The sequence below is a fragment of the Physeter macrocephalus genome, chromosome 12 (assembly GCF_002837175.3).
Source record: "Physeter macrocephalus isolate SW-GA chromosome 12, ASM283717v5, whole genome shotgun sequence".
NCBI classification, from domain to species: Eukaryota; Metazoa; Chordata; class Mammalia; order Artiodactyla; family Physeteridae; genus Physeter; species Physeter macrocephalus.
The window spans coordinates 59,923,964-59,940,496 of NC_041225.1; the positions used below are offsets into that span (position 1 = coordinate 59,923,964).

Here is a 16,533-nt window from a genome sequence, read left to right on the forward strand (position 1 = left end):
AGATTCCCAACATCATTAGCCATTAGGGAAATGCAAATCAAAAGCACAATGAAATACTACTTTATACCCACTAGGATGGCTATAATCAATAGATGGACAATAACAAGTATTGTCAAGGATGTGGAGAAATTGGAAACCTCATACATTGCCAGTGGGAATGTAAAATGGTGCAGTCTCTTTGGGAAAAGTTTGGCAATTCCTCAAAAAGTTAAACTTAGAGTTGGCACATGGCCCAGCAGTTCTACTCCTAGGTAAATATCCAGGAGAACTGAAAGCATATATCCCCACAAAAACCTGTCCATGGATCTTCATAGCATTATTATTCATAACAGCCAAAAAGTGTAAACAATCCAAACGTCCATCAACTGATGAAACAAAACATAGTATATCTAACAATGGAATATCAATCAGTCATAAAAAAAGAAAAGATTCATGCTACAAAATGGATGAACCTTGAAAACTTTAAGTGAGAGAATCCAGACACAAAAGGCTATGTGTTGTATGAGTCCATTTACAAGAAATGTCTAGAATAAGCTTTCAAAAACATCTTGCTTAACTAATTTAACTGACATTGGCAACTAGTTTCAGATTATCTGTGAGGACTGGGGTTAGAGTGGGGCAAGACAGGAACACAAAGGAAACTGAAATCACAGATGTTCTGAGACCCCAGCTGCCCACTGGAACAGTATTTGACTCCTGGGGTGGAAATGTGCGTACGAAGGTTTCATGACATGGTTCTGTTACAGATCCAGACACTTGGCCCAACTCTCAACACTATTAACTCTGGTTACAGAAATGGGCAGTGGACCAGGAAAGCTTGACTTTTTCACTAACCAGCTGTGTGACCTTGGGCAAGTCACTTAATTGTTACAGTTTCCACTCTACTTACTGATGAAGTGATCTCTAAACTCTAAAATTCTAAGAATTGTGGGCCAGTGTACTCAGCACATACCACATGAACCTAGCAGTCTAATAACACATCCTGTATTATTCTTTCTGAATGGCAGCTAGGAATCATCTGCTCATTTTAGGAGCTCACTGTTCCCTGGGAAAGAGACTTTTGGCAAAAGCAACAGTTCAGATGACAGTCCCAGTGTTTTGGAGAAAAGCAACTAATTTATTGATAACAAAGCCTATTTTTTTTTTTTGAAATTTCATAGCTGCAGACCCATAAATACAAAGTCCCCAGAAGACTCTAAAAATATGTTCTCAATTCCCTTTTATCTCCCACCCAGAGCTGAGAGAATAGCATCAACTGTGTCATATTAAACACATCTGCATCCAACACCGATAAAAGTGCATGACCGCGGGAACAGATAAGAATTGTTTTCAATTTGTTCAGATGGGATTGGTTAAATTTAACCTAATTAGACCAAATAATCAAAGCAGGTGTTTGTAAGTTGCCAATGTTTTTATTCTCTGTAATTGTTTGGCTATATTTCCCAGGAACTTAGGTAAAGGAAGTTATAATATGTCAAAAAAAATCATTGACCTTATATTTATTCTTGTCACACGTATATTATTCATGTTCAAGGCAGTACAAATACAAGGCATCACTGAATACTTCTCACAGATTTTTACCATTTAACCACCATCAACATCTAAGCTGGCCTTTGGGAGGGCTTATGTTACCGAACTTCCATGATATAAACACAAGCAGTAAAAAATGAGAGCCTGTCTTCTAATCTTGTACTGATCTACAAGGCACACTGACTTGGCATTCAGACTATTTAGGGATCCTGACTTCACGCTCACAAGCTGGTCACTTTTAAGGCATTTAGAAGAAAAATAATAACAATAATAAAAGTTACATTCTAGTTAAAACAAAATGTTTATTGCACTTGGCAGAATGATGAGATCCGAACTATAAATGCCAACTAACAAAGAAACCACAAAATGCGGTCACCAGCAGCCTGCTATTAGGAAGTCTTTCATGCAGTGGCTGTAGGTCCACTTTCAAAGGGAAAAAGGGCAGGTAGCTGCCCGGGAGCGTTAAGCTTTCCCTTTCTAGTAACTAGCCCTGGGTACGCGCTCATATTATTCCACACACCCCGGAGACGGGAGATAGCAGTGCAGGCAAGCAAGTCCCCATAAAAGCATGTGATCGCGAAGCTACTGGAAAGGGGGATCCCTCTCTGAGGCCGGGGGATTCTGCAGCAGGGGCAGAAGCCTGGGAAGCTGAATCAACATAGGGGCCTAAGGCACCATCCCCGAAACAAGGAGTGGTTTTCCTGACTCAGGCCTGAGTGTGCTGCGGGACCACGGTGGAGGTGGCTGGAGAGCTCGGGCTCTGCTCTCTTACTGTACAAGTGACGTCGGGCAGTTCTCTCTGTTCCTCAGTTCCCTCACGTCTAAAATGAAGGACCACTAGTACCTCCTTCACTAATGCATGCAAAACGCTTGGCACAGTGCTTGGCATGGAGTTAAATGATCAATACACACTGGCCATAATTATTATGACCCCTACAAGGGAGATGATACTGAAAATAATGTTTCCTGAAAATTAGAATATAATGGGCCCCCTATATACATTTCAGGGGTAGGGAAACAGCCTTTTGAGATCACTTACACGATGTGGGTAGGATGGACAAATCCTTCTCCACCTAAAACACTTTTTGGAAACTGTTATTATGTCCTTTCTTTATTTCTTTGGGAATAACTAATCCTCTTCAAGATTCATATTTTAATATGTAACACATAATTACAAAAGAAAGAACGGGGTTATATAAAATTAGTAAAATGGAGACTAGGAAAGGAAAAATCCACTCATAAACCCACCAAGAGAACTTAAAGTGAAAGTCAGACAGTGCAAATAGGTAAGATATTTGTTTAAACACTTGGTAAAAGAAAATGTTCAATTCGGTAGCTGTGAAAAACACAAATTCAAGGGGTGTGGGCATAAGAGAGAAATAGAAAGTCCACCTCTCAGAAAAAAGGGAGTAAATATTTAGTCAAGTCTCAGATAGTATTTCAGTAAACAGATATTTCAATGGAAAATTTCCAACCTGAGAGCAAATAATTTAAGATGGGTTTAAAATGAGAATGAAAGCTCTTCATTTCCCTGTCCCTGCCCAGACCTGTAACCCAGCCTCTGAGTCCTTGGAGCAGTTAGGCTCTTTCTTCCTCATCCCCCCAACTCCAACTGGAGACTATAATTTTCTTTCTAGCAGGAAACTGATATATACTAATGATGACAGCTGGATTCAGAAGAGGAAAAAGAATACAGGGGACAGAGAGTCCTTGTGGGTTTAAATCACTTTAAAACTCAAAACAAAACCCCCAGATTTGGAATTTTTAAAACCTAGTTAATGGCTAAGGAAACCTCAAATGATTGGGAAGTACTAAGATAAAAGTCTGAATTACACAAAACACATCATTATCTTAAGCTGTTCTAATCATCTTCTCTGCCTTTCCCCTTCACTGGTTTTCTCATTGTTTATGCCCCCAGCCCTTCAATGTTCTAAGACATTTTAGAGGTAGAAATAGCCTTCCAAGGTCACTTACAGAATAGTGTTTGAGAGGAGACTGGCAGATCCTCCTCCGTCCAAAAAAGTTTCCCAGAAATTGACATTACTTCTTTTCTTTTGGAACAATTAATCTCCTTTAAGATTCATATTTAGAAACAGTTACTGTTGAAATACATGTATATACACACATAGAAATAAAACAGAATTATGGTATGTAAAATTAGTAAGATGGAAAATAAGAGGAAGAAATCCCCCTAAAATCACACCATGCTAAAACAACTATTTTCAGCATTGTACTGCCTTTAACTCTAGTCCTCCACTTCGGACCCCCCATCTCCCAAACCTTCAATGATGGTTATGACAATGCCCTGACATTCCATGAATGCATTTACAGTTACCTTCTTTCTCCGTGGCAAAGGAACCTGGCTCCATTAAGGATCCTAAGACTCCTTTAACAAAGGGGGCACAGAAAATGTCACTCTGTCTTAAAAACCACATGACCCTACCCTCTGTCTTATATCCTCCGATAATCTCTTTTGTCTACAGGGTCAAGTTCGAGCTCCTTAGACTTTGGACCATGAAGCCCTCCTTGACTGAGTTCCTGCCTCCCAGCCTCACTTCTAGCCACACCTCCTGTCCTTGAACCCAACACTGCAATCGCACTGTCCCAGTTCTTTGAAAGCTGTGCTGACGTGAGCCTCTGTGGCTGCAGACATGCTCCTTCCTCTGTCTATAATACCCACCTGTCCTTTGCCCATCTGGTGAATTTCTACTCATCTTCAAAACTCTGCTCAACCACCTCCTCCTCTATGAAGCCTTCCCTGTCCTCCCAAGTAGAAACGACCTTTCATTCTTTAGTGCCTCCAATGTATCCCATACACACTTCCTTTATAGCATCTGTAATCCCTTTCTGGACCTACTTATAAGCCCCAAACATATCATGTGTCTCTCCAGATGTAGGTGCTTAACTTGTCTGACGTTAGCATGTCATGTCTGATGAACAAAAAAAATTAATGAACAACAACCACAAGATGATCCTTTTCTGGATCAGTCAGAGGGGCAGGAGCATCCCTAATCAAGTGGATTCCAAAGTGGATTCTTGACATTCCATGCCAGGTATGCTTCAGTGTTTTCCTAGGAAAGCAGGCATTTCTTCTTTCTTGAAAATGTTTAAGAACATGAGGAGAGTTGTAAATGTGAGGGGTTGACCATAACTCTGCCAGGCTGCAGGAAACTGGATTAGATGCACAGTTTCCAGCCAGTGATAATTATAACGATGATAATGATATTAATGGTAGCTAAAATTTATTGAGCACTTATTCTGTGCCATGCAAAGTACATTCTTTACATAGGACTGTACATGTGTTAGTTGACAACCACTCTAAGGTATAGATCCTATTATATCCCCAGTTACAATTGAGGAAAAGTGTCTCAAAGAGGTTAAATGACTTGCCTAAGGTCACGAAAGCTAGTAAATGGCAGACCTGGGATTCAAACCTAGGGATCTAGCTTTAAAGCCTATGTGGTGTACTCCCTACTCTGAGCTCTGTGAGCTTTAGAGGTAGATAGATGTGTATTTACAAACATATACACATAATATATACATTTGATTTGAATTCGGAAAATGAATTTACATGTGATTGATGCATGAGTTTAAATAAGATTTGTATCTTGATGACACCTGTTACTATTCTAAAAACTGAGGAAAATTCTGCATTTCAATCAATCAGTTAATAACAAATCCATTTAATGCAGGCCTACTACTTGCTTAGTTGGGGGACACAGGACCTAACCATGATCCATTCTTTCAAGGCATTTACAAGGTAAAACTGTCATGACAATACTTAGAAATCATACTGAAATCTACACATCCAGGTAAGTGATCACCTTGTTTGGTGATACTCAAACTGCCTTTGGAAACAATTTATGAAACACACAAGAATCGATTTAATTATTTTAAGCTCACAGTTTACTTTTATCCTAAACAGTGCTATCTACATTAACTGCCATTTTATTCGACATTTGGTTAGTTCTAAATATCTAATTCATCCTCAAAGGAGGAAAATTTGCTACCACTATTTGTGTGGATGTAGTATATGAATACATACAGTCATACAGAAGACACATACATATATATCCTGTGGTTTACGAGGGCAATTCCCAAAGGACTGGAAAAAAATCAATGCTTGTCCAATAGGAATATATGAGCTATATATGTAATTTGTGATTTTCTAATAGCCACATTTTAAAAAGAAACAGATGAAATTAACTTTAATAATACTTTTAATTTAAACAAACATATCAAAAATATTATCATTCCAATGTGTAATCAATGTAAAAATTATTGAGAAATTTAACCTTTTTTTCACACTAAGTCTTCGAAATTTGGTGTGTATTTTATTCTTATAGAACACCTCAACTTCGATCAGCCACATCTCAGTTGTTCAAGAGCCGCGTGTGGTTAGTGACTGCCATACTGGAGAGTGCAGGATTAAATATTTAGAGCTATAGCTGTCATGTTAGAAAAAGAGTAAAAGTGCCCCATCCCTTGCATATCTTACTCTGCAAAGTAGTGACTCTAAGAGGTATAACACATTGATGCAAGTGAAATACTGTTGAGTAATAAACAACAGCTTGTGATCACATTTAATTGGGGCACCAACGCTAAATAATGCAAGAGTTTGTGGAAAGGATGATTCCAAAAGGCCGAAGTCATCTTCGTGGAGGAACCTAGCTCATCAGTAAAGGACAGGCAATTGGAGAAGAAAGAAGGGTATTTACAACATTCGAGGGTTAAACCCTTCCAGACAAGGAATAATGGTACGAATACACCAAGAAACACTTAGTTCAGAAAAACCTAATGATTATAGTCAACCACACAACTATGATAGGAACCCAGTGAATGGATTTGTAAGTAGTGAGCCACTCTTTCACGGACAAGGCTCTTTAGACATTAAGCAGAGAAGTATTACTGAGCTACATGAAATTTGGAACTGAAATAAAAAAATGGTAGAAACTCCACATGATTTACTTGGTAACATCTAATTCATAATCTCTTTATATAAAATCTCTGGACCCCAGTTAACTCAAGTGTAAAATAAAGGGGACGCAACCCTGAGGTCCCTTATAGCTAGGGTGACCTGTGATTTATTGTGCAAACCTGGACACTTTCAAGAGTAAAAGGGGCACTATTAATAATTACGCTGGGATAAGAGGTATAAACTAGAAGCGTTTCACAGCCATAAAACTATATGATCCTCTTCTACCAAAAGGATGAAACAGCTACCCCTATGCAGGGACGTGGAGCTGATCAAAGTCCAGGTGTGTTCTTATTACCTCTGCATGGCCACAGGGGCCTTGTGGGCTAATATGCATTGATACGAGTGAGGCAGCTTCGCACCTCCCCCTCAAAGCATTTTAAATTGGCTTGAATTTGGGAACAGGGTTCCATATGGACAGAGCTGGACTCTGACAGCCTGAATATATTTACTGAAGACAACAAATCATTGACAGACTAAATGTAACAGAGGAAAGGCCTGGCCTGCTTGTACTCAGAATCTGACTTTGTAATTGTAGCCTCCTTTAGACAGGCCTAATCAATTAGAAGAGGCTGATTTTAACCAGTTGCAGGCTCATTACCCTGCATTCCAGTTTGTGTTGATGAAAATCAGTTTCAGTCTGTGGCCTGGAACTCATGTACAGCACTTCCTGAGGCCTCTTATATAAACACATCAAAACATTTTTTTATTTGGAGCTGCCCCTCTCCCTTTTAAGAAAACCACTTTGTGAATCATGATGAAAATAGAACAATTGCATGTGGATCTGGGGCCCATACCAGGAAACATACATGACACCAAGGAACATGTATAAAGTCAGAGCTCAAGGTAGCGAGGGGTGGATTTGAGACTGAGTCTCAAATATCCAGGCTCCAGCATCAAATGAGTCCACTCGGTTATCTCCACAAAATGGAACAGGATGAACTCTGAGTTATTGAAAATGATGACCTTTCAAAGAAAATGCATGAAATAGGAAAGAGCCAAGGTCTCAGAAATACAGAGGGTATCTGAGTAGAGTCCAGACTCTTCCCTGAATGACCAAATAGAAAACAAACTTGCAACTAAACAAGGACAAGTTTCCTTGGGAAGCTTCTATGAGGAAACCGTATGACACTACGTTTAATTTTGATACGTGGTTAGTTCTGCAAAAGTAGAAGGTGGGGGAGTGCGTGGTAGAGCCACTCAAAACCCTACCTACATTTCAAAGACCTGTAATCGTTCCAAAATATGATATAAATATGACTCATACCTGGCCGGTTGTCTTTTGAGGGTTTGTCAAGACAGCAAGTCAATAGGAAGAGAATATCAATATACACAGCTCTGGTCACCAAACATGGATTTTGCCTAGAAAGGTAAAGAACAGAAAATAAATCGATATTTTCTCTCTCTGAGGCCTGAGTCACAGAAAAGAGAAAATGGGTGTTTTCTACCAGGCACGTCATGAGGCTTAGAGAGTTGTAATGAATGCTAAAAATGATGGACAGTCACCAATGGTGAGAACACACGAGCAAGTCAAGTGAGAAGATGAAATCCCAGTGCGTATGGTGGAGGTTGGGGCTGTGAGTGTACGAAACAGAGAAAACTCTATGCTCTGGCTCCAAAGAAAATTAACTGAAAACAGACGACAACCAATATCTGATCCCAGTTATTTGGAAACAAGGGGGTGGGGGGAATACGACACCATTTTCTGTTATCTTCCTCTGAACTGGACAAATTTAGGGGGAAAATCATTGGTTATGAATATCACTGATTTAGCATTTCGGAGGAGAATTGCACTTACATAGGATAAACCATATTTACGGGCTTAAAATAACCAGCTGAAAAAACAAACACGCGAAAAGCATTAACAAACGCTGCAACAGACATTCCTTTCCCGATAAATGAGATTTTTTTCTTCTTTCCATAAATGGAGCAGCTCTTTTTTACGCTTTGAACCACACGCTGGAAAAAGTAAGTGGGCACCGATTTAGGGGGTCTAGATAAAAAAGAACGAAGACCTTCTTTTGAGTACAGCACTGAAAGTCCCCGGCTCTGAGCCTCAGTTCATATTGACCATGAAAAGGGCCCAAACCTCCTTGGTGCACTAAGAACTCAGGGCAAGCAGTAGACACAGTAGGGACAGATCTGGGTTTGAATGCTGGCTTTGCCACTTAGTATCTCTGTGACCTGAATCAGATTCTTGACGTGTACAACTGACACCCTAATCACCTCACCTCACAGTGAGTCACTGTGAGCACTGATGTGGTACATTCCCTGCCCTGCTCCCCTGCCTCCCACCTAAGATGAGGGAAGGGCACAAGTTCTGGCTAGTATATTTCCACCTGGCTTGATCCCTCAATCCATCCTTCTCCCTCCCTGTAAATGAACAGTTTTACCATTTCCCTAAAGTTTATTCACACTCTGTCCCGAACTGCCCATATCCTAGGGATACGCATGATTTGCATGAAAAGCAAATCAGATACTTTTAAGTTAAAACTGTCTTGTTTCAAGGTCTCCCCATTGTTGACCTGCCTCACTTCTGTCCCACTGACTTGCTTCACCTACAGTATCTGCTTGCTCCCCGACATAACTACTAGTTTATGTGTATACCTCACATTTGGCCTAATTTCATACCTACGCCTGGCTATTTTAAAAAATTAGTTTTAAAAAACAGGTAACACATGCACATGGTATAAAAATAATTCAAACAGTACAAAAGGGTATGCAGTAAAAATAAAGTTCCTTTTCCATGCCCCCACCATCTACCCACATGTTCTGTTCCCCTGAGGCAACCGCTATTACTACTTTCTACAGTATACCCTGCCAGACACATTCTATTCATTTACAAGCATCTATCTATAGCTACCCACTTGTTTATTTTTATATAAGCAGTGGTTTACTACATACTAAGTTCTGAGTATTACTTTTTTTCCTGCTAATATATTTTAGATATATCATTCTATTAAAAACAGAGACTTGCCTTATTTGTTAAATGGTTGTGAACTGCTCCATTTCATGGATGTACCTGTCCCCCACTGAAATAATTCAGATTGTTAAAGATACTTTGCCGAAAACAACGCTGCAATAAAGATATATGTATATGAGTTTTATGCATATGAATGAGTACTCAAAAGAGAAATCCCTAAAAGCTGAATTGCTGGATCAAGATATTTGCACATTTAAAATTCTGCTTGATTTTGATAAGATGCTCACCAAAGAGACTGTACCTATTTATACTTTCACCAACAGTCTGTAAGAATCCCACCCACCAACAACCTGACCAACACAGTAATTAAACTTTTAGACCTTTGCCAAGCTAAGTGAAAAACAGTATCTCATTGTTTTAAGTCACAATTATTTTATTATAAGTGAGGTTGACCACCCCGTCATATGCTTCTCAAAAATATATGAATTTCCTTTTCTGTGAACTGTAATCAAATCTCCTGTCCATTATGTTATCGGTATTTTCCTTATTGATTTGTAGGAGCTCTTTGTATATTAAGGAAATCTGCCCTTTGTCACATGTGTTGCAAATATGTTTTTGCAGTTTATCATCTGTCTTTTAACTTTATTTATAATATTTTTTTTTGCAATTCAAAAATGTTTAGTTTTATGCAAATATATTCATATTTTAATCTATGCCTTCTGGATTTTATGTCATGCTAACAGTCTAACCCTTCTCCAAGATAAATATAGATATATATTTTCTAATTTTCCCTTATTTTCTTCTAGTACTTTACAGTTCCTTTTTTTGTTCTTGTTAACACTTTGATTTATTTGGAATTCCCCCTCCCCAAATGTTACCCCTATCTTTTGTCTCTATCCAATTCTCCTCAGGTCAGTCCATAACTTGACCTGTGAAGTTGAAAAGCCCAAAGTCTATGAAAACTTCTTTAATGATATTTCCAGTTCTGGCATTTCCACGGTTTAACAGGTGGGATATCCGTCCCTCCCCCCAAAGAAACGGTCACTCAAGAAAGAAAGCAAGAAAACCTAATGCCAGGGGTTAATGAATTATCAGACATGAAGCACAGGGCTGAATAATAAATGGTCTGCAGATAGCAGGTGGAAGGCCTCCTGAGCATCCAGCTTTGAGCTAGGTGCTGGGAAGAGATGCACATGAAATGATTTCTGACCTCGGAGAGTTTTGTCTCATTATGGAGACAGAAACAAAGACAAACTTCGGGACAGGATGTAAGGAGTTAAGGGAAAGAACGTATTAGGGTGGACTGGAGACATGGAAATGGGTTTATGAAGATGTAATTCCAACTGGACTGTGAACGATGGGAAGAATTTAGATAGACAAAGTTGACAAGGAAGGGGATTTGGAGAGGGGGCAATAGATGTAGGAAGAAATGAGTTTGGCTTGTCCAAGGACCTGGAGAGACCAGCCTGGGAAGACAGAGAATGTACTGAGAAGGTGGAAGCAAGAGTGAGGCAAGCCAGGCTTTCAGGAGATGGGATACTCCGTGCTTACTGGTGCTCCTTGCTCCATCTGGCCTCATAGAGTCATAGCTTCTCACCCTAGATGTTTTTCTGCTGGTGAAGCCATACGGAACCATAAAGGGAAGTTTCTGGGAAACTGGTTTGACTTTCAAGTCTGGAGGAACTCAGGGGCCTCCCTTCCTACCCCTGACCCTACAGGGTTTCAAGCCTACTTTCCATGAGATTTTTAGCTAGGTTAATATATTTTTTTAAATTTCTAAATGAATAGGGAGGAAAGGCTGGCAATCTTTAAAGCCCCCTGCCAGGCTGAAGTGTTCTGCATCTTCTCTTGACCTGGCACAGGCTGCCGACCTTGCAGGCCTCCTGGGACACCGCAGGGACCACTCTGACTGCTCTCATAACTGTGAGGCTCTAGGCCAAGTCTAACGTAGTCTAACGAGATCATGGGAGGCTCCCTCAAAGGCTGCTGCTCTTGATTCCAGGAAACAGAGAGGATCTGGGGCTACAAAGGAGTCCATCCATGGCTTCTCCTTCGAGACTGACTCAGAGAGAAATTCTGGCCTGGAGCCCACTGTTCGAGGCTCCACCCTCGAGGACAGCCACAGCCTCAGCCTCAGCCTCAGAACATCACCGTCTGGAATCAGAGTTGGGCTTCACTCTGAACTGGCTTCTAAGTCAGGAAAATAATTTTTTTTTCTCTTTCTTTTTCTCTCCCTATTACTTGATGTTTGTTCTGACTTGGAAATGGTACACTGTGAGTTCAGGGTGAGCCAGAGGTTTGTTCTCAGTCTGTCAAGCCACTTTGATGATGGGAATAAAATCCTGGGAAAGAGCAAGCCAGCTGGACAGGAAACCAAGCCACAGGGTTTTGGTGGGTTTGGGGATTTTTTTTCTTCCCCCAGATGGAAAAATCCTGGCATGGGGCAAGGTATAATAAAGATTTAGAGTGTTCGAAAAAAGTCAGGAGTGGTCAGGGTCTAACAGATGGGCTGAAAAATAGCATAAGAGTGGTTTTAGAAGGAGTAGCAGGAATCAGGTACTACGAGGACTAAGTTTACATATATAAAATGAAATGAAGGGCTTGTTAAAATTCTTTCTTCCACTCTTTTTATCATTTGTCCCTTGACAAACACCCACCTGAGAACCTGATCTCTGAACTTCATTAAACCTCCTGCCCTCTCTCCTGGAAGCTGGGAGAGGCAGAAGGCAGGGCAGAGACAGGAAGGCTTCCCAGACTCATCCACAATGGCCCTAGTGTCTAGAGGACAGCAGGAGCTCTTGGGAAGTCTGTGATAAATTATTCACTTCTCCTGTCCCTTCCGGAATCCCAGTGGCTGCAGAGCTTTTTAACTGCAGCCCATTCATTCAGAAAATATTTACTAAGAGGAAACTGAGAGCCAGGAATAGTGCCAGGGTATGGAAATATGAAGATGAAATGACTCAGTGACACAGTCACTGCCCTCAAGGAACTTAGAGTCCTGAATAGTGTTTTTCAAACTGTAGGTTATGACCCATTTTGTTAGTTATGAAATAAACTAGTAGGTGGTGACCAGCATAAGAGAAAGAAAGGAAGGAAGAGGAAGGGGGGGATGGAGGAGGAAGGAGAGAGCTAGCTAGGGAAGGGAAGGAGGGAGAGATGAAAAAAATATAATCCCAGTATATCAAAGTAGTAAGGGTAAGCATCATTCCCTTAAATTGTTTGTTATACACAGAATTTCTATAAAATCCTTGCCCAGAAAGAATTTTTAATAAATTACCTTTGATATGATATAAATAATTTATAAAATGTAATAATTTTAAGTAAAAATATTGATTGATTTAGTGTAACTCCTTTCTTTTTCTTTTCCAGGTTATAAGTCACCCTCTATTATACTCAATGGTATCAGTGGGGTATGCTTGATATCCAAAATGATAGTGGATATGTCGAATGCTAACATCCCCAAAATTAAATACTCTAATAAATCTTGAGTAAATTCCCTGTCTGTTGCATTTTCTTTTTTGCAGACTCTTCATATGTTACATAGACAGTAAAATATCAAACTATACAAGATTTCATAAGTGTGTATGTGTATGTGTGTATATATATGTGTATCTATACACACATATACACACACATACACACACACACACAGTACAAAGTCATCTGTAAAATGTATTTCTTGCTGTGAATGGCTGTCAGAAAACCTTGAAAGCCACTAGTTTAGTGACAGAAACACACAACCAATCATATGGTATAATGGGTGCCCAAAGGAGGGGTTGACAGAGTGAAAACTAAGGATGGGGAAGGGGGAAATGCCTAGGTGAGTCCGGAAGTGCCTTGGCAAAGCTGGAGGATGAGGAGGAGTCTGGGAGACAGACTGTGGACAGAATGACCCCAGCAGAGGAAGCACCATGTCCAAAGATGACAGCATGTGACATGTGTGAAGAATAACAAGAAGTGCAAAGGGGATATGGAAGGGGAGGGACAGCAGGAAACGACAGCGGATGGGTGACATGCCCCAAATTGGAGTGCTGAGGAGTGACCTTTAAGAGCTCCAAAGGGTTGAAGCCCTAGTGGGATCCCATCGATCCAAGTCATGCTGGAAGGCTGGGATCCCTGCTCATTAGCATGAAGCCTTGGTGGGTTCCCTGGAAGAAATAGTTCACTTTGGACATACAAAACTCTTCCAGAAGAGTTCACTGCCATACTCAGTGGGCTGAAAACAGCTGTTCTGGCTTTAGGCTGCTAGCGTTTGTTAAGGTCTCTAAGTCCCGAGACCATATCTGGACTTCAACAGAGTCAGGGTCTAAGGTCACTCCAGTCTCCAGGGAATTCCTCCTGCAGAATCCTGATTAGACTCATGGCTTAACTTTATTAATCTAGAAACCTTTACTAAGCACCATGGGGGATATCCTACTTGGAACAGAAATGGAGGGAGGGGATAAGGTTCTGGCCTTGAAGAGCTTATGGCTGCGCACGTGCATGTGTGTGTGTGTGTGGGGGGGGGTATGTGGAGAAAAACAAAACACACAAAAAACAGTTTTAGAGGATGTCATGGAGGAGGGGTCTGGAGACGTGGAAGGATTTGGCTAGTGAATGGAAAGAAGGAATTACAGGCAGGAGAGTTCACTGGAGCAAAGATACAAAGGTGGGAACATGCTTGCCACATGCCGGGAAGAATGAAGACCAGAAAATCGAATAGGTGCAGCTGGCCAGCTTGATGGCTTAGAAATGACTCTGGGTCGTGAGTCCTGGCAGGGCCCCATCACAGCCCATTGTGGGCTCTTCCTCTAATCTGGGCTCCTTTGTGGGCTCACTCCTACACAGGTCACTTCTGGTCTCCACCGCAATGAGTACAAAGCACGAGCAGCCTCTCACCGTGGAGCCAGCAGTGGAGTTAATGAAGTAATATCCCGGGGACCACCACCGGGCCTGAAATAGGCTGGAAAGAAGAAAACCAGAAAACAGAGAGGGAAAGTAGGTGAGAAGGCAGGTGAGAAGTCGGGCCGGGGGTTGGGGGAGAAGAGAAGGGTAAAGAGAGCGGAAAAGTAGTAGAAGAGGGAGGAGGGAAACAGTCTATAACGTGTTCCCACGCCCTGCCACGGTCCCCCACGGGACACATGTCCAGCCACACCGTGTCCTGTATTTAAAACTCACTTCAAAGCCTGTCCTCGAGGAAACCTTCCCTGACTAACCATTAGAGAGCAGCCTCTGAGGACAGTCCGAACGGCTGACCCGACGGGACACTGCTTTGACCTTCCTCTGGTCTCCCAGGGATCCTGCTGGCCATCTTTGTAGTCCTCGGCAGCTTGAGACTCTGTGACGAGGGCAGCCGTCTGCAGACCAGACGCCGCCTCTCCCTACATTTGGTTTTAAAAGGAAGAGCTGCTGTGGTTAGGAGGCAGGAGGTACTCTTCTGAGGCAGGCTACATTAAGTCACATAAATGTGGAAGTGTAAATTAAATAAAAAGAACCCCTCTCTCCCTTCTGACTTCCATTTTCACCACAGCCCCCAGCCAAGCAAACATCATACGGCATTCCTGGAGAAACAATAAGGGATTTGTTTAAACCGAGATGCCAAACGGTCATGAATTGCAGAATATATATTTTTAAACAAGTTATTTTCCCCCGCTGTAACATCCAGAATTCAGATCTGCATGAGGGGCCAGCTGGCAGCAGCACGCAGGCCCTGACTGGCTACCCGGGACTGCTCATTTACCTTGCCCTCCCCTGGGGGAGGGGAGGCGGGTGAGGCAGAGCTGCTTTTTTATGGTTATGTTCCAACTTCCATCCAGCCATTCTTGGTCTGGAGTTTGCAAGTGTTTATACTCACACTCACATGTATAAGCTGCCCCAGAGCCCTCCTACTTGGATTTCCCTTTTAAAGTGAAGCCATCTTCGTGCCCTGCTCTGGTGGTTGACCAATTCGTAAGGAATTCTTACCAAGTCATCGGGCACACAGCAAGAGACCATGAGCTGTGAGTCTGTCCAGAAAGGGACCAAATGTCCAGCCATGTGCTACAGAGCACATGGGGCCGCCCCTGGAAAGGCTGCTTTTGTCCCTGGGGGATGGAATCCGTGAAAACAGAGGGCCAGAACCACTTTACCAAGGTCCTGGGTCGGCACTCCGCAAGGGCCCAGGCAGTCTGCACGAGGCCCTGGGGCACTTCTTAGGTCAAGGTCGAAGCCACAGCCTCCTGTGCTTCCCTGGCAGTGCCGCTGCTCAAGAGGAACCCCAAAAGCTCAATGCCAAGGCTTTGCCTTTCCCTCCATGAACGCTCACCTGCCTTTTCAGAGGACCCTCAGGGAGCCTCCCACATCCCCAGAGGCCCTCATATTTTTCCATCTTTCTATTAGGCATCTTTTTCTCATTAATGTACTAACACTCAAGTTATGTGTACAGAATGAGGAAAAAGAGACCTTGTGTGGGGCTTGGGATTTGTTCAAAGCCTGAAGAAACCGTTTTAGAGGGTGTATGTTTTTTATTCCTTTTATGAGAGATGCATGTTTCCCCCCTTCTGTGACTTGTTTAAAAGTAAAGTTTAATATGCTGCCAGAGGAATTGCTGGTTAATAACTTAATAAGCAATGTGCTAGGAATTATGGGAGAAAAGTATTATCCAAGAAAACTTTTATTGTACAGTTTGGGGCTTGGAGGATATATAGCTTCGGTTATTATATAAAATGCTAACAGAAGTCCCCTTTCTTTTCAACCTTACTTTCTCCCTAGAATTATTAAAAAAGGATATATTAAGTGAGGTGAATGAACACTTCTAGAAGCTGTGTGAGAAGTCTGGATGTAGATCACAGGTGAGAATTTCTAACAGTACAGTCAGAACTCTGCTAATGTGAACCTGGCAAAGCACACACTTGGAAATTAGCCTTGGCAATAATAATAATATCAACGGCATTTTATTAAAAGTTTTATCTTCGAAAAATATTTTATCTTTAAAAAGATTCTTAAGAGAGAAGAAAAATAGGCATTACTATTCCCATTTTTATAAATCAACAAAGTAGCTCATATAGCTCAAGTGACCTATCCAAGATCGGGGGAAAAACCAAGAATAGAACCAAGGTTTTCTTTTTCTTTTTTTTTTTTTTTTTTT

The 16,533-nt window shown here is 41.4% G+C and overlaps 1 protein-coding gene across 5 annotated transcripts in view; it reads right to left on the reverse strand.

Annotated features, from left to right (window-relative positions):
- Nucleotides 1-16,533, reverse strand: part of THADA (THADA armadillo repeat containing) — a 305,797-nt gene that overhangs the window by 47,779 nt on the left and 241,485 nt on the right. For 4 of the 5 annotated variants that reach the window (XM_007128982.4, XM_028496748.2, XM_007128981.4 and 1 more), the window contains one exon: nucleotides 7,773-7,867. The exons of the other annotated variant lie outside the window; for it this stretch is intronic. In XM_007128982.4, coding sequence (XP_007129044.2) covers nucleotides 7,773-7,867 — 95 coding nt within the window. The remainder of the gene's footprint in view (nucleotides 1-7,772; nucleotides 7,868-16,533) is intronic. 5 annotated transcript variants of the gene reach the window in all.